At 42.8% G+C, this 22,251-nt stretch overlaps 2 protein-coding genes across 4 annotated transcripts; both read right to left on the bottom strand.

Moving 5' to 3' along the window:
• Window positions 1–184: 184 nt before the first annotated feature.
• Window positions 185–9,200, bottom strand: rnf208 (ring finger protein 208). Of its 3 annotated transcripts, none has more exons than XM_071530474.1 (2): window positions 8,359–9,200; window positions 185–2,453 (listed from the first exon to the last, which is right to left on the bottom strand). In XM_071530474.1, exon 2 carries the CDS (start codon window positions 1,315–1,317, stop codon window positions 529–531), a length of 789 nt encoding a protein of 262 aa, XP_071386575.1. In that variant the 5' UTR covers window positions 1,318–2,453; window positions 8,359–9,200; the 3' UTR covers window positions 185–528. The 3 variants fall into 3 exon arrangements, with proteins under 3 accessions (XP_071386575.1, XP_071386583.1, XP_071386591.1); XM_071530482.1 differs by having other exon boundaries at window positions 185–2,449; XM_071530490.1 differs by having other exon boundaries at window positions 8,375–9,200.
• Window positions 9,201–15,556: 6,356 nt separating this feature from the next.
• On the bottom strand, window positions 15,557–22,251 carry slc5a1 (solute carrier family 5 member 1). The gene is made up of 15 exons (XM_071530452.1): window positions 22,117–22,251; window positions 21,401–21,472; window positions 20,847–20,951; window positions 20,533–20,592; window positions 20,276–20,380; window positions 20,053–20,158; window positions 19,315–19,395; window positions 18,910–19,118; window positions 17,904–18,039; window positions 17,608–17,715; window positions 17,275–17,425; window positions 17,011–17,179; window positions 16,206–16,421; window positions 15,943–16,048; window positions 15,557–15,771 (listed from the first exon to the last, which is right to left on the bottom strand). The coding sequence occupies exons 1-15, from the start codon at window positions 22,249–22,251 to the stop codon at window positions 15,557–15,559; spliced, it is 1,974 nt and encodes a 657-aa protein (XP_071386553.1).

Below are 22,251 nucleotides of genomic sequence, written 5' to 3'. Positions count from 1 at the left end.
TTGTCTTTCTAATTGCTGTGCATAGTGGTCTTATTTAGGCTCCCCTGCAAAAATCTGAAATTGTGCCTATCCCAGAAGAGGCAGATTTGCCTTTATCAGATGATGGAAGTCAACATACTGTAACGTAATCCTTTCTGTCTATTGACAGACAATCCAATACCAGTCCAGGCCAAACAGAGGTAGTTTTATCATTTGTTTAATCTTTATTCACCTAGGTTGAAGGGATAGACCTCCCCTGGCATTCCCATGTAAAGAGATGTCAATGACAAACACGTCCAAACAAGAGAGGGTGAATAGGATTTCAGTCCATACATAAAATACATTTATTTACTATATTTCTCCCTGTTTTATCTGCAAGTGTCCATCAGGATCCATTAGTCCCACACAGCATCCATCTGTGCTATTAAATATATAGAGATACATCTGTGGAGGGATTTATGTATGTGAGAGATAGAGGGATTGGCAGAAAGGGTAGCGGGTAGAAGAAAAGAGTGGGGCAGCGTCGAGTCATGCCAGTGTCACCCTTGCCTACATGATGCCACAGGAGGACAGGGGGTTGGCGATCTGGCAGGTGCAGGCTGACTGGCAGTATTGGCGCACAGTCTGGTAGCAGCTGCGGTCGGCGTCCCCGCCCCACTGCACAGGCCCGTTGGGGTCAGAGGGCAAACGGCTCAGGATGCTGGTGTTGATGGCCAGAGCAGCCAGGCCATAGTCAGTGAACAGCACTGTCTCACGCCGGCATGTGGGGCAGGAGATGAACTTGTATTTGGGACAAGACTCATAGAGGATTTGCAGGCACTCCTCACACACCGAGTGCAGGCAGGAGAGGATGCGTGGACGCTTGCCTGCAAAGTTGTAGGTGTGACCGCAGGTTGGGCAGTCCAAGGGCTCGCAGGGCATGACGGGTCCCGAAGAGGAGGAGGAGGAGGTGGAGGAGGATGTGGAAGAGGATCGCAGCACATACTGGTTGACGATGACGTCCTCCATCTTGTAGTGGAACTGGTGGTAGCAGATTTCGTTGGCACTGGTTTTGCGCTGGGCCAGGAAGCTCTGCTCCCTGCGAGTCACAGGGGCGGGGGGCGTCACCATGGGCCGGGGAGGGGCGAGGGCGGTGCCCGTCATCTCCAGGGTCAGGTCGCTGCAGGCCTGGTTGACGATGATTTCGCCCTCACCTCCGCCATCCCATGCAACTCTGGGGGGCGGGGCATAGCGCGGCTGGGTGACGGGCACAGGGCACTCTCTGGGGAACTTCTCCGACTGGATGATCTTGACGGTGTCCATGGGGATGGTGACGGTCTGACGCCTGAGGCAGGACATTCGCTCGTTTGGAGGTCTGTGTCTGAGAGAGAGGGGCTGTGGCTGGAATCAGCGCTGGGCGCCCCTGCCTAGGTCTGGGCGCGGGGATAAGGTTGCGCTCTGCGGTGTTCTGAAGCACTTGAAGTCAGCCATTGGAGGGGACGTGAGGACGGATGGCTCTGTCCATGTTTCCCTCAGAGATCTTCCCTGCTGGGTGCTTCTGTCAGCCTGAGTCTTTGTGAGGGGCAGACAGGTAGAGGAGCACAGCCACAGCACCACTGTCTGTATCTCTCAGTATCTCTTATTCCAACACTGTCAGCTGATAAGCACAGATGATTTAACAGTCCAGCTTCATGGTTACAGTAGTTAATCAGTGGTAGTTAACCAGTGTTGACTACTTAAAGGTAGTTTTTTGTTGTTTTTACTGACATACGCTGACGTTTCTGTGCTGTCTCTAATGTTCTACTCAGACTAATTGTAGAAATGTATATTCATACACATTGACTGATTATTAGCACACAAAGATATGTTCTCACTCAGTGATAACACCAATAAATAATCTCAAATGTACATAGATGTTCACATATACACATACAGTACAGTAGAGTTTGGTGGATTTCTGCATTCACAAAGTAGAGGGATTGAGTACAGGCAGTTCAGAGAAGTTCAAGAGGTATTGTCTTACACTGTATCCTGTGGCCTGCCAAGGGAAACTCTTGCCTTCTCAAACTAGGCTTTGGGTTTGTTTCTTGCTGAAACCAGCACTTCCTTCCTGTTTTAGGCGAATGGTGTGTTAAGCCTGGCCTTGAGTGTGTGAGAAAGAAAGAACAACCTCCAGCCTCCTCTCTCTGCTCTTGGTCCAATATGGTCAGGTGACCTGTGACCCTCTTGGTGGCTTGCTGATAAGAAGGAGGTCTTTTTTGGGAGGTGTTCTATAATGTTCCAGAGGTAAGGGAAAGCTGGAATGACTCCCTTGCTCCAAGTCTCCTGAATTCCTCGATGGTGGGAGTGAAGGGGCGCTTGACTTTCAGACACAGAGTCCTCCCTCTTGAGCCAAAGAGCTGATAACAGTCTGAAGGATGCCTCTGTGCTTGTCTCTCTTCTTCAGTGATTCAGACTCACAGTTGCTGTCCTCAAGATGCCTTTGGTCCAGCTACCTGGGAATAGAGAAAATAGGGGCTGACTGAACATCCTGCTATCTGAGCATAAAATACATGCATCTCTGCTCAGACAGCACATCTGATAGCACAGCTTTTAACATAACATTGCTTTCGGGTGAAAACCGTGTATCTCCAAAATGTCAAGTTTCCAGGAACTATGAAAAACAGCCTTGTTTTTAGCTTTATGACAATGCATTTTGACTTCATCCGGTGGGTTTTGAAGGGTTTCATAAGCCCAAGATGTCAGAGAATTTTCTCAACCATTAGAGGAGCATGTAATCCTTCAATTGAAATGAAAACATGAAAATCTGCAAAATTGGAGATACAAGGTTTTTGCCCAACAGCGACGATAAGATGAAACAAATAGAAATAGAAACAAAGATGAAGAGGAGTGATATACATTGTGAATATATATATATATATGTGTGTGTGTGTGTGTGTGTGTGTGTGTGTGTGTGTATATGTTATATTGAGGCATTCTATTAGTTTAAGGAAAAATACTTCTACTGATCTATGTTGGCCTTTGTATACACAATTTTCATCATGTGAAATCCATGAAAGAATGTTGGCTGCAAGACAGTAGTTTGGCTAGGAAATCATTTAATTTCTATCATTAGAAAACATGAATGGTTTGTCTACATACATCTAAGAAATGTTATGTTTCCCGTGATTTTAGAATATTTCAGATATTATCGGCTAATTAAAAACTGGAAAGTATCGGGCCTCATCTCAAATTTTGCTGTACATGAAGATAGGTTTGTTTATGTCTCATGTTTTGTCTATTTCCTTTTGACTTTTGGAAAAGTGGACAGAAATCTTGGCTTTGGGAGGCGTTTCTTTGTGAGTGAGAAAATTATCTTGTTGCCACTTGCTCTATGGCACAGTACAGAGAATACTTTTTTTTTTTTAACTAACCACTCACCACTGGGCTCCCAACTTCAAAAATTTGAAGTTGGAGTTAGTTTGCTAACTCAGGTTAGCAAACTACACGTTTGCTAACCTGAGTCTTGAATTGGTGGACTAATGTAGACAACTTAAGTAATAGTTGTTGCACAGTCTCCACAGGCTATGTGATGTTTTCATAATTTTCCTCCATTTTACTTTCACTTCTCTATCATAAATAAAAGGGTCACATAAAATGGTACCAGGAATATTTGTCACATCCATTGCCTGGGCACTGTGGTTTTGACCCTTGCATTTCTTACTATTAGTTGCTTATAATGTTGGCAATATAGGAATTTAAGTTTATTCTATTGTCACTCTGCATAACAGTCAGCTAAATGCCTATGGGTTAGGTTTAGGGTTAGGGTTGTATATTTCGATTTGCCTATAATGTAAATCGAAATATAAAAATTCACTATTTATTTTGAGACTTTCCACCTTAGCACATATTCAGATAAACTGTAACTGTGACTGAAATGAGCTGTACATCAAAGCCTGACCTGGCAGTTGAACACTGACTGGTTAGAGCAGGTGATTATGACGCTGTTGAGTTTCTGTTCCTATTCTTCTCATCCCGCAAGCGTCCTGTCAACACTCATTCCTCTGATGCATAGAGATGGCGGCTGTTTAGCCACAGACTGACGTGCGTGGGAATAGGTTACAATTTGAGTGGATGTTTGCATGGAGGGTTTGTGTCATACTGCATGTGGGTTCAAAACAGTGTATGGACGTCCATTTTTAGCAAGACCAACACAACAGAGCACAAAAAACACCAGAGAGGGAAGATGACACATCTTTGTTCCACTGTGCGTGGTTGTCAACAGAGATGATGCAGGGAGAGAAAAAAGAGAGCAGAGGAGGTGACCTACATGACGAGGAAGAGAGAGGGATAGAGAAGAGAGGGAGCACAGCGCTGGTCCTGGTTTCTATTTATGGTTTGTTTATCTATGCACTTCTCAGTGGTTTCCTGCCCCCAACCTCTGTTGAAGATTCACACTGAATAAGAGAGATGTACCTAACGGGCGGAAGTGCTGTAGCCCCCACCCCCAACTACTCCCACTTTCAACATCACAAGCACCCTTGCACATGATGCAATGGGGCATATTGAGCAAAGCAAGTAGATATTCTGTTCTCCCCTGTATCCTTCCCTGATGACGGTGTGCATCGGTTCTTCTCTCTATCTACTCCATGCTCCTTCCCCCGTCAAAGACAGTGCTGCTGGCTGGTGTCACTCACAATTGCTCTAAATGCGTCCCTCCAGCACTGCAGTGCCGCAACGCTTCTCCCAAAATAACCTCTCTCTCTCGCCATCTCTTCTTCTTGCACATATGCATTCACCCACATACACACATACACACATTCAAACCTATACAAGAGCGAGAATGTGACCTTTATATCAACTGAGGCTCTGAATCAAAGAGAAAATCGATTCTCCTCATCTGTCCCTTCAAGTCAAAGTTCAAGTGAGCGGCTCTGCTTGTTATTGCTTAGAGATTTTCTCACAGATATTCCATGTCACATACAGACACATACCTGGGCAAGCTATAAACTATGTCAGGCTGTAACAGTAGAGCTGCCTGACAATGGGAGCTGGAGAAGCAACCAGGCTGCCCAAGGAGCCTTTGAGCCTGGGGGAAATGAATCATCTAAAATTACCTTCTAATTTGGTGACAGTTGCTATGAAAAGGGCTGATAACAGTTGGAGGCTGCCTGCCGAAGGGCCAGCTTTGGCGCAGCCTCTTCCTAATCGACGGAGCCCTCTCTAGTTATGTAAGAGGCTCATCTCTGACCTAGGCACCGTATTAACACAGCATAAACTGCTGCAGCACTCCCATAGTCCCAACAATGTGTGTGTGTGTGTGTGTGTGTGTTTGTGTGTGTGTGTGTGTGTGTGTGTTTCAAAGCTCCAACCTCTACATAGCTCTGGATCCTCTCCCTGCCCAGGAATTACACTAATGAAATCATGAGAGGCATTTGACCTCGTCATCACAAACAAGAGCAGAAAAAGGAGAGAGAGTTGCCATAGACATCTAAGAGTCCATCTCAGCAGCAGATTTTGGCAGCCAAATTCCTCCTTCACTCCTTCCATCAACATACACAAACACACACAAACACACACACCAACAAGACACACACATGCACACACACCTCCCAGAATATTCTCACCCTGAGACGACTCCCCATCACATACCACACTTTACATTCCAGTAGACACACACTCACAGTAAACACACAGGTATGAGCCAATGAGAAGAAAATCTAGAGTACGCCTGCTTTCTATGTATACCTTCACACATGATAGACATATTCATGACCAATTAAACAAACATATACACCTACACACACACACACACACACACAGAGAGAGAGAGAGAGAGAGAGAGAGAAACAGAGAGAGAGAAACACACATAACGCCTAGAACATTCCTATCTACTCAGACTCCCACTCTCTTCCTCCCTCTTTCTCTCTCACACACATGCATGCATGTCTGGGGCACACACATACACACACACACACACACACACACACTGCCCAGGTCCTCCTGTTCACACTGGATACATTCCACCTGTGCAGAGCGGAGAGCAGGAGAAGGGCATCATGTTCTGAATGAGTCAGAGACACCATGCACATCAGTCTGTCTCCCTGTCTGTCTGTCTGTCTCCCTGTCTGTCTGTCTGTCTGTCTGTCTGTCTGTCTCCCTGTCTATCTCTTCACCTGTCTGTTTATCTGCACAGCAATCTTTATGGATATCTATAGATCCATTGATCAATCAATCAATCTGTCTCTCTGTCTGTCTGTTTGCCTGTCTGTCTGTCTCCCTGTCTGTCTCTTCACCTGTCTGTTTATCTGCACAGCAATCTTTATGGATATCTATAGATCCATTGATCAATCAATCAATCAATCAATCAATCAGTCTGTCTGTCTGTCTGTCTGTCTGTCTGTCTGTCTGTCTGTCTGTCTGTCTGCCTATCTATCTATCTATCTATCTATCTATCTATCTATCTATCTATCTGTCTGTCTGTCTGTCTGTCTGTCTATATTGCAGCACCTCCTCCTCCACAGAAGATGATCAATTTGTTGACCATACCTGAAAGGACAGAGTGTCTGGGGCCGGTGCCCCTATACCACACTGCAAGTATACCATACTCAAGTATGCAGGCTATGCTGTGATTGGTATCCACATTCATGTCTGGGCTGGTAAAAAGCATCACCATATCTCCACTTGGGCCCGTCTGGGTTATGATGTATTTTGATTACATAAAATGTTATGACCTTAGAGCTGGCTGGGGACAAATCCCCAGATTTACTGTATGTTTGCTGGCTTCGGTTCCTCTCTGGAGATCAGTGAGCTTGCAAGGATTGTAAGGATAAATTCAATCACACACTGGCACTGTACATTGATAAAATTGTCTTAAATCAAACTGTATCATTCATATCAGTGTCATATTTTGACAAATTGAAAGTATACAGAATGTAGTATAAATGCAGATGACAGATACAACTCAATGTTTTGCCTGTTTTTTTCATGTTGTATGTTTTTTTGTTTATTATTTAGATTGGTTGTAAGATTATCAAGTCTGTGCTACCACTGATGAAATTATATTGCCATACTGCATAATACTTGACAAAAATGACAAAAATGTAAATACATTTTGCTAATTCTTCGCAGGATTCATGTCCTGATGTTAAGATAGTTGCCTGTGATGTCTGCTTGTAATATTTACAGTAAATCCATCTGAGCTGTGATTGCATGCCATTATTTTATAGGCCACAGTGTGATGGAAGTCTGATGGTTGTGTTTTTGCATGGGCAGAGTGAGTGCTTAGTGAGTATGTGAGGAGGCGTTGTTTTTAATAATTCAGCCTGCTGTCATTCATAGCAGATATCGGCCATTTTGCCTCGCAATTCATGACAGCCAAGTGCTCTTTGTTCTCGTCTGTGTGGCTCGAGCAGCAACATGGCAGGGCACAGAGCTCCACAAAATAACAGCAATAACAATAATCGCTGCTCCTGACACAGACCTCATGGTAGATTTATGAGGGAAATGTTGAGCTAAATGTCCAGCTAGTCAATAACAACAGCGGCTTGATTGATTGAGGCGATTGATTTTTTTTTTTTAAGGAGGCTGTCTCAGCACAGGAGCAAGGCAGAAGGCATTGTCGCTGTGGTGTGAATGGAGATCCAGTGACGCAAGAAGGAGATAAAGGTGAGGTGGCTGAATATTTGGCTGTGGCTGTGTGAGATGGAGCGGTTTTAGCATGCTGCTTCGCATGTGGGAGGGGTGCGTCAGGAGCAGCAGTTATGCAATCGCAGCATGGTGTAGCCAGCGCTTTGACTGCAGCGCCAATGTATGGTCAATATGGAGATGCCTTAGTGCTGCTGACAGCTACAGAACAGGCCGTTCCTGCTCTGTCCCTATCAACCCCCTCCCTCCTCCTTCCCTTTCTGTCCGTCTGCCTCTCTGTCTGCGGAGAGGTCTGTCATATGTCATAACCTCTGGAGATATGATACCCTCAAGATACCCTCTACCCTCAAGCTCACACTCCATTAGAGTCTATTTACAGTTTCTAACCCTTGTTTGTGGTCAATGCAGATAGGTATGCAGGTGTGTGTGTGTTTGCATCCATGTGTGTGTTTGTGTGTGTGTGTGTGTGTGTGTGCGTGTGTGTGTGTGTGTGTGTGTGTGTGTGTGTGTGTGCAAAATGGTTGGCCATGATGCAACAACCATGTAAATCCCAGCCTAACATGTAACAAAGCACAAAGGCAAAGGTATTCTCTAAAACACGAACAAAAGTCAATTAGCATGAAAACCAGATAGAGAAACCACACCTGAAGATGTGTCAGATACACAAACAGCACTCAGTACACAGTGCATACAGTACATACAGTACAGCCTCGGTATCTGCACACACAACACACACAGGTATGGGACTGATGCAAAGCCCTTTCTCATGCTCACCTGGGCGCCTACGCACTTGTCTTGTTCCAGTCCTTCTTCACCTCCTCGCTCCTGTTCTCGTTCCTGTGCCTGGCTCCTGCTGAGATATAAGCTGTTGGCAATGTTGTTGATGCTCTCCTGCGAAGATAACCAAGCCACTCTATAGTCTCTGTGTTGGATGCTTTCACGAGGAAAGGAGGGAGGGAAGATGCTCACTCCAGTCCGTGCGATTTCAGGGAGGATGAAGGACAGAAGGCAGGGGTGGAGGGAGGAAAAGATGGTGGAGATGTAAGATGGAGGAAGCCGTTACAAGGTGGATGCGTCACGTCTTGAGCCTCTCTGATCGAGCACCGCATCCTTCTCTTCTTCTCTCCTCCTCTCCTCTCTGCTACCTTTGTCCTTCACTCTCCCACCCTCGCTCCCTCTCCTCCGTTCTGTGGCTGAGCAGCTCCCTCTGGTATCTCTTTCTCCATCCCTCTTTCTCTCGCCCTCTTCCTCAGCGAGCCAAATTATTCAGCTTATACTGTGAGCCTCTTGTGCGCCTTTTCTCTCTGCGTGTATGTCCACTCTCACTCTCTCTCTCTCTCTCTCTCTCTCTTCCTGTCTGTGTCCTTCTTTTGGTCTCCAAGCCTCACGTCTTCAGCTAAACCTGCACCTCCTTTTCCTTCTTATTCCTTCTCCTCTGTTGTTATCGCTGCTCTGTCTCAGCTGCCGTTCATTACCCCTGGTCTTTCTCCTCCTCCGTCTGCTCCAGTCAATGCGCCTCTGTGCGCGCACACACAGTCACACATGCGCAGCGTGTTCATGCAAACATGCACACACACTCTCTCTCTCTCGCTCTCTCTCTCTCTCTCTCTCTCTCTCTCTCTCTCTCTCTCTCTCTCACTCTCTCTCTGTGTGCTTCTGGCTCCCTCCTTATGCATGTGGCTTTTTTTGCCCCCCTCCTCCTTCCCTCCTTCCCTCCCTCTCTCTCTCTCTCTCTCTCTCTTTATCTCTCTTGCACACTCTCTCTCCCTCTCTTTCTCTCTCTCTCCTGCTCTCTCTCTCTGCAGTATACACTGCAGTGCCTCTGCAGGCTGGATCACGTTTTCTAGTTGCCAGTGAAAATATTTCAGCCAATGAGGAACCTTAACAATGCTCCCCACCCCACCCCCTTTTCCCGGGCACGCACATATATACGTACAAAGACACACACACACACACACACACACACACAACCTACTGAGAGATGAGGGCTGTGTACAGAGAGCCATGAATCATGCTCAATATACAATATTACTGTAATACACACACACTCACACGCGCACGCTCGTGCTCATGTATCCTCAGCACACCGGCCAGGCACACAGGAAATACAGGAAGCTGGTGCAAATAGATCTAATCTACAGAGTGCAGCACATCTGAAAAGGGAAAACAAAGCATAAATCCACCACACAAATTAATTTTCTAACTGACTATTGACTGGAAGCCTTGGAAAAAACAAATCCATCATATTCAACACTTCCCACATGAATCTCATTTAATGTTTGCAGATCCCCACATGCAGATCCTCACAGCAAAAATGTTGACAGCAAGCATCATCTGTATCCATTCCACTTCAAGACTTGACTGACAAAACCTTATATCTAAAGGACACCAAAGATTTACAGTGTTTAAATAAGTTCACAGAGAAAATGAAAGGCGGTGTCCTAAGCACACTCCACAGCTCTGCAATATAAGACATATTGCATAGTTTTTGCATTACTGGGATTTTAATCAGTATCGTATCTGCTCAAACCTTAATGCTGACCAATAAATAATCCCCAGATCAGAGTGAAAAAAATGTGATGTGATTTCATATTTCAATCAGTGTAAGAGGGTTACTCTTATATAATGTGCGCATCACATCAGTTTGCATGACATGCACTATTTAATGAAAGGGGAATGAGCAATAAAAGAAAAAAAAGAAAAGAAAAAAATCTGGGCCAGAAGAATAGAAGTGGACAATATAAGAGGTCCACTCATGCCCCTTATGGGTTCAAGTCTTCAAAATTTCACCTTTAGTAAATGTTTGAAAAATAGAAATAACTAGGGAAGACGTCTCTTAAATTATCTCTATGTGAAAGTGTATACCATAATAATCCTAAAAGTATCATATTGAAAATATTGGTGTAAAAACCTTTGGAAAAGCCAGATGTATACAGAGATATGAAAAACACAGTTGCCTCCAGTGTTGCAGCAGGGCAGATTGTACGTAAGAATATGACCACTGAAGGGAAATGAGGTTCAGGACTCGCTATAAGGGACTGAGGACCTATTCAATTATAGCTGCAAGGACAATGAGACCTGTCACATGCAGGGAGGACTCGCCTGCCCCTGTGGCATACTTGTCTCTATAAAACCCGGTTTCTCCATTTCTAGATTCTTAATTTCTGCAAGCCAATTGTGGAGTGTCGGACGGGCTGAGGAGAGCTGGACCTCATTTTTCTCATTAAGGGAACAGTGGTTACACTGAGATATACTTGGTATCTCCCATAACTATATGGAGGATATACAGTCATGGGTGGCAGGGTGGCCTAGAGGTTTGAAAGACCATCCAGGCTTCTACCCCTGGTGGGGATTCAGTCTGCTTGAGCAAGACCAGCTCCAGGTCCAAAGGGGGTCGAGACCAAGTCAAGCATAGGCTAAATCATGTACATTTCTTTCCAAATGCAAAAAATAATGATTAAGGAGTTTCTAAAGGTTGAAGAGAGATAAAAGTCTAACTGCAGGAGCTCTGTTCATCAACATCCAATCAATCAAGGCATAGGAATTGACTAATCAATGAATAGGAGTTTGGGGACTATTATATACACAGGGAGTTACAGTTGAAATCCTTCAAACTGTTTGTGGTGCTAGGGAGAAAATAAACACTAACAAAATGACTCATGTTTCAGATAGGCAGGAAAAAGTCAATATACAAGAGTGGTCCAACATGTGAACAAGTAATAAATGTCCTGTCCTGTGTAATGTGTATACTGTACCATATAGGTGACTACTTTACCACACTCAAACTGTTATCTGACTGGCACCATTATTTACACATTTGAAAAAAAAAAAAAAAAAAAAAAAAGGTTGTAAATGTAAAACTGCATACAGATCAATGCACCATTTGACCATTTGTCTGAATTTCAATGCCCTTTCATCACTACTTAGGCTATATTATTTAGCAGAATTCATTCCCAGAATAATTTATTAAATCAATATTGGGTGCCTTGAAGATGTCATGAAATGGGGTTTCTACTGAAAGTAGCACACTCGCCCACAAAATCATGTACTGGGGGCAAGACAGTGTAGTGGTCAGAATGCTGTAGTGCTATATGGGATGCTTGGATTCAAATGTTGTTGGATCAAAGAATCATTTTTGTTTCTTTTAAATAGAATTTGGCAGTTTAGTTACAGTCGGGTGGTGTGCCCTATATGTAGCTAGTTTATTATTTATCTGTGGATAACTCTTCCAGTGGGGGCCAAACCATTTTGTGTCCATTCTGCTTCTGCCTAATTATGGGACGTGACAGCTGAAGGCAGGACAGGGACAGGCGTCTCAGGACAGAGATAGCACAGCACAGAGCAGAACAGGACAACAAATAACAGGAAACAAAAGCATCAAAATGTTGTACATGAAAACATTCAGTTAATCATGGTGCATGCTGCTGTCTTTTTTTAATCAGTCCTACTTCACTTTTAAAGGGATATTCCGCTAAAACACCTCTGCTTCTAATGCAATTGAAACTTTCACAAGTACACTGAAACACTTGTGCTTATATTTTGTAGTTTTATGTTGTTGTTGTTGTTGTTTTTTCTTTCCTTTCGTAAAGTGGTTTGTAAGTTGGTGTCACATGCTGTAAAGAAGATATCCCATTAAATAATGCCCATGACATGGCCATCCCCCTTGTGCATCCTACCCATGACTGGGCTAGCAAAGCATTCAAAGAGCTGCTTACATAACAGAAAGGCCCATAATGAGTATTTCTTCATTTAACAATGTATATTTATTTCCAGTAGATTGGATTACTGCAATGGTCTGTTCACAGGGCTTTCAAAAAAAGCTCTTCGGCAACTCCAACTTATTCAGAACGCCGCTGCCAGGGTCCTGACGAAAACTAAGAAATACAACCACATTACACCAGTTCTAAAATCCTTACACTGGCTACCAGTCACTCAGAGAATTGATTTCAAAATCTTGCTGCTTGTCTACAAATCACTCTGTGGCTCTGGGCCCAAATACATCTCTGACATGCTTGTGCCATATGAAACTTCTAGGAACCTTAGGACATCTGGGGCTGGCCTACTGGCTGTCCCAAGAGTTAGAACAAAACACGGTGAAGCAGCGTTTTGTCATCATGCAACACAGACCTGGAATAACCTCCCAGATGATATTAGACAGGCCCCGACTCTGACCACTTTTAAGTCAAAGCTAAAAACTTTCTTATTTTACATTGCCTACTCTACCCTGTAATGGCTAAAAACGTATCTTTTCAGCTCAGCTTTTAAATAACCTTAATTTTAACTCTTTCTGTTCAGGATCCCAACAGAGCTGACACGGGCAAGTACGAATTTTCATTCGTCTTGTCCAGGTAATGCTTACTTGCGCATGAGTGAACACTATATGTGGGGGGGACAGAGCTTTACCCTGTATGATTCTCATCCATCTCTGGATGGTGAGGTTTTTGACCAAGAGGAGAATCTATGATTCTCGTCTGCCTTAGGCAGTGAGATCTGACGTAAATATCAGATCAAGAGTAGAATCAGGAAGGACAGGGGAAAAGAAAATTACAGAAAAACATATGGGTTCACTCACAATGTGCATCTAAAAGTGGGAGTATTTGTTGTGTTTGTTGTGTTCTTTCATCTTTCTATCTCATTTGATTTGAACTGCACTAGTTTATTTTAAGTCTTTTATCTTTTGTATCTCTTGTCTGTACTTTTGCACTTTTTAATTGTAAATCTTTTACCTTTACTGTATTTTTATCACCCTGTAAAGCACTTTGAATTCCCCCAGTGTATGAAATGTGCTATACAAATAAAGCTGCCTTGCCTTGCCTTGCCTATATGAGAATTTTATCATTATTTAAATGTAGCCAGTATACTCATTTTATTTTGGCTCCTCTTCTGGCTCCAAGACTTAAATGTGTTAATATCTGTCACAGTCAGTGTCCCCCAACCACAAACAATGACCTACTGTCATGCCAGGCTATGTATCACATTCAACTCAGTCTTTTTTCCCCCCATTCTGGAGGAATTCAAAACATGTCTGGTCTCCTCATTACTCATCACAGTGGGTAAGGTGGCTAACAGATGGTGTTGGGGAAGCAGCACTAAAACAAAATGTCTCTTCTGGCTGCTGAGAGAGAGGGTGCTATAGTGACTTTTGACTGTTTTTTGTTACAGTTAGTCACAACACAGACTAAGAGAATCATTGTCAGACACATGATTCAGACAGATATAAAGTAATATGTAGCGGGGTGGGGGAAATACAGGCAAGGGAGAGATAAAGCTGCAGTAAATGAACCATGCAACTCCAAGCCAGAAATAAATCATTCAGCAGTGGTGTGCATATTCAAGGCCTGCATTAGTGGTGTATGCTGTTCACCCAGTGGACATTAACCGCAATGCAAATGACAAAGGTGAAATAATGTGTCATAATGGGATTCATGTTCAACAATTCTGAAGGGAAATTAAAAAGCAATAATCCAGCCTGTGTTTGTTGTTCAAATGTTTATTTTAACAAGTAAGTAATAATTTACAATTCTCAACAATTAGTGACAATTTTACCAAGAAATATGTGATAAAATGCACAGTGGTCGCTCTAGCAGTTGTAACATTGAACCACTAGAGGGAAGTGAAGAGAGTAAAACAGTGCTGTGTGTAATACCAGTAGAAGCACAGCCCTTCATCCTTGAGATATTATTCATTAACACTTAGAACAAATTAGGAAGTGGCAGCGCTGACGGACTTTGAGCGCACATGAGAAAACTTGGCTTAGGTAGGATGAGGTAGCATGTAATTGTCTGGAATTTGAAATTGTCGTCATCGTTTTTCAGTCAGTATTTCAAAAACAAAGATCATTCTGTCTTCAGAAACCCACAGCTATTATGTAATAGGTCAATTTCTGCGTAACTGTTTGGGATAGTTTTTATCATGTGGTCTACCTCTCTTTTTATGACTTAAGTGGTGGCAACACACTGAATCAAAAGAGTGTTGCACACAGTAACACTGAATATTGCCAGTCAAGGTCAGTTCACTTTAAATTCACTGAAATCAGGAAGTCCAGGAGGCAATTAGGAAGTATTAATGAAATAACTGAGAATAATTACTCTAGCATTCATTTGGAATTTGAATTGATTTAATTGATTTGTGTGAGTATTTACATATTAACCATCATTATCTTATTTTACACATATCACTAGTATCACTAGTAAAAAAACAAAAAACAATCATCATATTATTTTATCCAGTCCATGAAACTAGAGTTAAGGGTGGCCCAGTGGACTAGTTTGCCTATATACAGAGGTAAAAACATAGCTGAAATGCAGTATGGTAGTAATGTCACAGCTGAAAATTTCTATTACCATGGCGATTGTGAGTGCAGACAGACTTTTCAGGCGACAACATAAACACAGCGAAACACACTGCTGATCTCTTCTGTTGTAATTTATATAGCCATCCTTTCCCTTGTATGCTTATATTCACCATAACCAAAGCAAAGCTGGAGGAGTAAACTCCTGGGTAAAGTTGACAATGTACAATGTTCAATGTACAAATAAAACATTAATGTGTGCAATGTGTAGTATGTGCTTTTGCAGTGCAATACATGCAGTAAACTGATGTTTTCGCACAAAATTTTATTAATATTGTAATATCACTGTATACTTTCACTGTGATGACCATCAACATTTTATACCAGCAATGTGTACAGTAATGAAATAACTTACTATTTATTACACAATATTACTATATATTATTTTTTATTTTTTTTATGTCTCTGGAGAGTTCAGTGGCCAAGCGCTACTTACATAATAAAGATACTATGGAGTGTTGAGAAGTATTATCTTAGTTTAGGAGGTAACTGAGCTATCTATTTGGCCATAAATTACATTTATATAAAATTCAGTCACTTATAAATCAGCCATTTAGCCATAAACCAAGCGCAGTTTAGGGTTACTGAACTGTAGCAGCAATCCTGATTCAGTCCAGCATTTTAACCGTAGAAACCATGGAAGAAAATACACACACACAGGAGGATGATGGCGTTAGCATTGACAACATTCCTCCATAGAGGCACCTCTGTGGTGTCTGTGAGTTTCCTCTGCAGCTCAGCCTGCTCCTCTGGACTCAGCTCCGGGCCTTTGTTCTGCTCCAGGCCGCAGAAGCACATCACCGCCTTCTTGCACCAGCTTTGCTCCTCAGTGGGCTCTGCGATGAAAGAGAAACACGGGGGTTGAAGAAAATCTGTGTGTGTGTGTGTGTGTGTGGGTGTGTGAACGCCTGCAAGCGTGTCTGTGCGCGTATTTGAGTGTGTATGCATGTGTGAGTGCATCCAAGTGTGTTTGTTTTTATACAAGGCTTTATATGTTTGCTGATTACCTTCTATATCCATAGAGTTGGATTGTTGATTATCCACCCAATCATCTGCTTCAAGGTCCACTCTCTCCTCCTTAGAGTTCCTCAGGCTCCAACACAACCGATACAACTAGACAATAAGACATGGAGGTGGAAACAAATTATTATCAAGTTAGCGTGACGGCAGTGTCTTCACTCACTTCCAGTGATGAGGGGTAACAGTCAAATTTGGGTAAGGTGATATGGATATGCATACTGACTGAGCTACTAATAAGTTGGTAACATACATGTTTGTCAGCGATGGGCTTGGTCATGAGAGAGATTCCCAGGATGAGGATACAGGAGATGACAAATAGGATAATGGAGAAGTAGAGGTAGTGAACTCCACATATGATTGTAGGACAGTTGCTAGGGTTAACGCAGCTGCCTGTCCCATAGGCAAACTCAGCAATCATCCTGGACAGGCCGATACATAGGCCTATCAGGAGGCCATAAAATGCACCCTGAGGAAAGAAGGGACACGAGAGAAAAAGGTTGATTCTTCAGCAGCCCATGTTGCTCAACAGCCTTATTGTCACAGACCATCTAATTACACAAGCACTTGTAGGAGGAAGCAGTAAAAATAAGTGTTACTACAGACCTTTGGCCAGTAATTGCTAAAGATCCTTATACATTTAGATAAACTGCATTTGTCCCCACATTAAAAGTTGAATAACTGAGAGCAGATCATTTTGCTATTAAACTGGTATTGTCCTTTGAAACTGGTAAACGTCACACTTAATTTGGATGGTCCAATGTTGATGCTCAACTTCCTATAGAGTGACTATAATGTGTCACTAAAAAGTCTACTGAGTTTCAAGTGATACTCAATCATGTGAAAGTAGTACATAAGTATTCAGTGTCTGGACTAGGGTTGATCTTAGGGTTAATGTTAGAAATAAGGTCAGGTTAGGGTTGGGGTTAGTATTAGGCTAAGGTCAAGGGTTATAGTCTTTATTGAACATCTACTTTTTGTCACCTGATAGTTGAGTATCAACATCCAAATAAAGTGTTACCCAGGTAAATTAAGAGACAATTGAAGCGGCAACTCACAGATTCGTTGACGCGTTTGCAGAAGATGGCAAGCATGAAGACAGCAGCAATGGGCGGCGTCAGGTAGCTGGTAATGGACTGGATGTAGTCAAACAGCTGGCCACTCTGGGCCGACTGCACTATAGGGATCCATGCTATGCTCACTCCAATCAGGGCCAAGATAAACACTCTACACACACAAATAACAATCATAAGAAATCATACTAAACACCTCCACACACAGAAACAGAGACAGTGACACACACGCGCACAACTGCCATTTACCTGCCAGCAATCATGAGTTCCTTCTCGGTGGCGGAGCGGCGAATCTTGGTGTAGATGTCCATGGTAAAGAGAGTGCTGGCACTGTTGAAGATGGAGGTCAGGGAGCTCATCAGAGAGGCCAGCATCACAGACAGCATAAGACCTCGCAGACCTGGAGCAGACATAATTAAAAGATAAAGAGGAGGAAGGGAGGAGAAGGGCTCGGAGGAAAATGTGTCTGCGTTAATGGGGGGCATATTGCATTAGCTAACTGGCAATTTTTCTTAAACCTAAAAGCACTGTGAAGGCTGGCATTCTCAGCTGACTGACTAGAGTCTTTAGCCTCTCACTCACCATCAGGCATGAGATCCACCACCAGTTTGGGATAAGCAATGTTGGTGCAGCCCACACTGGCGTCACAGTACTTTAAACATTCTTTCGGTTCCACACATGCCACTTCATCTAGAAAAGAGTGGCACAGATCAGCAGGATGCCAGGACATGTATAGTTCCACCATAATGTGTGAAGTCAGGTACTTGGGCATCAACAGCGACACCAGTGACACAGTTAACTGCAAAAGCGAGGTACTTTTCTCATTTCTCTCCACATCTCAACTACATTTCTACCAAGAACCTCTCCAACACACTCACCAGTGTAGAGGATCCTGCTCATCATGCCGGGGAAAACCATGAGGAACATAGGCAGCAGCTTCAGGTAGCCGCATAAGATACAGCCAGCCTTAACATGAGAGAGGTTCTTGGCTGAGAGGCAGCGCTGGACGATCACCTGCAGGAGAGGCCATGGCACAGGAGGAGAAGGTTAATGCCTTCATGATACAGTGTATGGTGGAGTGGATGGGTGAACGGATGGAAAGATGGACAGAGGGAGAGTAGGAGGCAGAATGGAGAAAGAGAGGAAGGGATTTGTGTCGATGGTGCTTTGTGGCATGATTACCTTAGGTCAGGTCATCCCATGAATAGCAAAAAACCTGTAGCAGCTTTGAAGGAAAAGGTATATTTTGCTTGCCATCATTTCTCAGATATATCGGCATGCATCAATATTTGTTACCAAATAAAATGTTTTTCGATTTCGGGCTCAACCCAAATATTGTGGCAGAGGAGATGTAACATGTGAGCCAAGGAAGCCAATTAGATATGATTGATAGACACTGACATACTGATAAGTATTGCACTCTGTTAATTGAATAGGGAATATTAGCTTATACTAGGTCTAAGAATAGTATGTGTGCACTGTATATGGAAATGGAAATTAACATCTAGTTCTTCCTGAGAGTCATTTGGAGAGTCTGGCTGTTAATCTTATCTAGTTCTGTGGTGCATTTAGGTCTAACTAAAAGCATGCCTCTCCTCTTACAGCACTTTCTCAAACTGAGGCCAGTTGAGTGCCGTCTGGCAAGATAAAGACACACAAATGTGTGTGCAAACGTGTGTATATGCATGTGTGTGTGTGTGTGTGTGTGTTTATCATCATGGGTTGTCTGTAGTATTGCTGCCGCCGAGTCAGCACATCTAAAGTATCCTAACAATGCAGCACATTTACAGTAGGAACATCACAGCTCATACATAATACCCTAGCATTGGAGCCCATAAGCCTGTGTAAACTATCCTAATAGTACAGCCCATTTGCTTGCCCTACCTGATCAGTGCACCAGTACCAGGTGGCCTGAATGGTGAGTCCAAACACCAGGCCCGGCCACGGGAGGTCTCCTGTCACCGCATTCCTAAAGATGTGGAAGGAATCTGCCCGAGGCTCGTAGCACTCTTTACTGATGTTAGTAGTGGCAGCAGGGACAGCTATCATGTAGCGCTCCTGAAAGCTCTCATAGCCCCCCACCTCATTGAAGGCTGAGGAAATGAGTGGAAGATAGACTAAGTTATCATGACCAGTTAAGTTGGAGTAGTATTGATGTCCTGTCAGTTTGCGCTTCATAAAGACAATGCTTACAATAAATAATCAAACAAATTTTAAAAGCCACTGAGGAGGATAAAAGCAAAAGACTTAAAAGATTAAAAAAAAAGGTGATGGAAAATACCGTATTACCAAAGCCCATAAGGATGAATGATCCAACAACCATGATGACGGTCTGTAAGGTATCTGTGTAGATCACTGCAGCCAATCCACCTGAGTTGCATTATATGGTGTTATTATCAAATTAACATAGATATTCAGTATCAATACATTCTATAACCACTAATGTACACACATGAAAACATTTTTCATGTGTGTTTCTTAGCCTTCTTGTCTTTTAAAAGAGGAACACACTGGAGATAGGTTTTGGAAACTTTATGCGTTATCTTCGATGACTTTATTTAATGCATGACTGATGTGTACATGATCCTATTAATTATATCAAAATAAAAAAAGAAACAGTGTTACATAAGTGCTCTCTCTCTGGTCATCCAGTAAAGCTAAAGTTCAGGTATGGATGCATCATTACAGAACAGCAGAAGGCACGCTCCTTATCACAGTGCATGGGTAATTAACCATAATGATACAGAGCAGATAAACTAGCAAAGTGGAGCATGTGTGTGTGTGTGTGTGTGTGTGTGTGTGTGTGTGTGTGTGTGTGTGTGTGTGTGTGTGTTGTCGATCTTGGAAGACTTTAGAGATCCACATATGGCCATATACTCTGGGAAGACTTTACCCCTTAGGCATGGTACCATTCATAATGTAGATAAGACTTCTTGCATTGGTTTACAAGGAAAACGTCAATCTGTGACTCTTCCATAGAAAACAGGAAGCGAATGCACTGTATGTACATAAGAGAAGCAGTCAAACCTGTGACGGTGTACAGAGCAGTGATCAGTAGCAGCAGGACAACAGCAAGGTAGATATTCAACCCGAGAGCCTGGTTGATAAAAATGGCGCCAGAGAACATATCTGCCTGAAAGGAGGGGGGAGGAAAAAAAGGGTCAATCAATAATAATCACTACTGTCACCTGGATGAAATATTCTGAAATACAAAATAAGTTGTAGGCAGTTCGCTTTCGGAGTGACTTACTGAGATCTTGGTGAAAACATACAAGAAAAGTGAAAGCACAGAGAGATAGATCCGAATGCGCTGTCCTCCAAACCTCTTCTTCAGGTACTCAGGCATGGTGACCACCTAAACACACCCAGAGCTCATGAGTAAACTGTAGATTAAGAAATAAGGTTACAAAGGCCATAAATGCACATTTGGACAATAGGGGAAAGGGACATGTATAAAGAGGATGGTCTGTTGTATATCAAGCATGTGGACAGGTGTGTTGTCTTTACCCCAGCTTTAATATAGATGGGCACAAAGAGCCATCCCAGAATGACGACCACTATGAGGGCCTGAAACATACAACACAAACATACAAGAACACAGTTAATACACAATCAATGCCAAATGCCGCTCTGTTCCTGTTAAATTGAAGTCCCTCTATTGTCAATCTGTTTCCTTCCGTCCAGCAAATGCACACAATAATCTACAGACTTATCGGCCCTCCTGACAGAGGCGAGTGATGCTATCTGTGTCAGAGGTTAGGACTACATTTGTGTAAGAAGTGATAGTGGTACAACCGGTACATCAGATTACTGCTACTCACATTCCATTCAAATCCTCCGATGGCTATTCCAGAAGCAGCAGCAGTGCCAGCGATTCCTACAAAGTGCCCGCTGCCAATGTTGCTGGCAAAGAGCGACGCTCCTATCTGGAGAAGGCAAGAATATATTTATCATGAATGTGCATGCATAATCTTTCAAATGATCATAGCATTTTTGTTGTTCATTTGAAAACAAGATAAAAAAGAACTGAGATTATAGTTCCAAAGAAAAGCCCAGCTGATGACTCAAAAAGTGTATTGTTTTATGGTACCTCATATAGTCATATTAATAAATAAATATGTATTGGATGACTTATTTTTGAATGTTAATAAAAACTTGATGTCACACAAAGGACATGACTACTCCCAGACATTTTTATTGCTTCATAATTTATACCATCAATTACCAGCATGTTATCAAATAATTTGTCAGTGCAAACCATGTGGCACATCAAGCTTCCGATAAAGTCCAGATAGATTGGAAGAGTAAGAAAGAACTTAATCTTAATCAGCATTATAATGACTGTGTATCTTGTTGTGGGCGGCTGGATACCCACCGGCCACCACACCATGCTGCGCCCTGCCAGAAAGAAGCCACCGACTGTGGCTCGATTGGTGCGGACCATGGCCTGCAATGGGTGAAGGGGGCATTTTGTTAATTCTCATAAATACATACATACCATATAGCAAGGAAGGCCTCTCACACCTGTATTTCAACTGTCACTCGATATACCTTGTTAATGATTACATTTTATTCACACATTTCAGCAGCTGCAAGTGAACAAATCGGAAGAGTGAAAGAACACAGCAGAGTCACTGCATACGAATGATCCTCTGGCAATGTAATCTCAATTTAGAAAGAGCACACTTTGATCCTCTGATATGCCATAAAACGGTGAACCAAATGTGTATTGACTAAGGTGCTGTGATTACAAAGTGCATTCCATTACAACTCATTTACTCTTTAGGTAAAGTGCTGCTATGTTGTGAAGTGTAAAGGTGTGGAAAATAGTATGCTTTTGTTGCTGTGTGGTGTCTATCTCTTACAACTTATCAGTACATTATTTTGTTTTCTCCCAGATTGGAGGCACTATTAGTGCCACAATGGACATTTTACTCTAAATCCATTGAGAATTGCTGTATAACATTGACAATTGATATCTAACATTGAACAAACAATGACTCTCTGTATGACTGATGAGGAGTTAGCTATTCACAGGAACTTTTTTTTATGGATTTACACAATGTTTAACCAAAAGACTGAGCAACTCACCCATACTCCGACAGCCAAGACAACCAGAAAGTAAATCACAATAACAGATATATCTGCTGCATTGTTGAGGGCGACTGTTGAATTGTTTCTCCCATTGCTCCTTATTAAGGAGAATCCAAAATAATCCTGAGTCAT

Source organism: Centroberyx affinis, unplaced genomic scaffold (genome assembly GCF_046629955.1).
Source record: "Centroberyx affinis isolate AG114_WGS23_722 - 3 ecotype Tasmania unplaced genomic scaffold, CSIRO-AGI_Caff_v1 ptg000131l_1, whole genome shotgun sequence".
NCBI classification, from domain to species: domain Eukaryota; kingdom Metazoa; phylum Chordata; class Actinopteri; order Beryciformes; family Berycidae; genus Centroberyx; species Centroberyx affinis.
The sequence above is the reverse complement of the archived record's forward strand: the minus strand, read 5'-3'. Positions and strand labels throughout refer to the sequence as shown.

Bases quoted from the DNA above. Each gene is read 5' to 3' on its own strand.
- rnf208 (XM_071530474.1), bottom strand. From the start codon at position 1,317: ATGTCCTGCCTCAGGCGTCAGACCGTCACCATCCCCATGGACACCGTC.
- slc5a1 (XM_071530452.1), bottom strand. From the start codon at position 22,251: ATGACTCAGGATTATTTTGGATTCTCCTTAATAAGGAGCAATGGGAGA. The intron at 18,040-18,909 runs GTAGGGCAAGCA...CCTCTCCTGCAG, and splicing joins GGTACTGGTGCACTGATCAG to GTGATCGTCCAGCGCTGCCT. The intron at 17,716-17,903 runs GTGAGTGTGTTG...ACTCTTTTCTAG, and splicing joins GAGCAGGATCCTCTACACTG to ATGAAGTGGCATGTGTGGAA.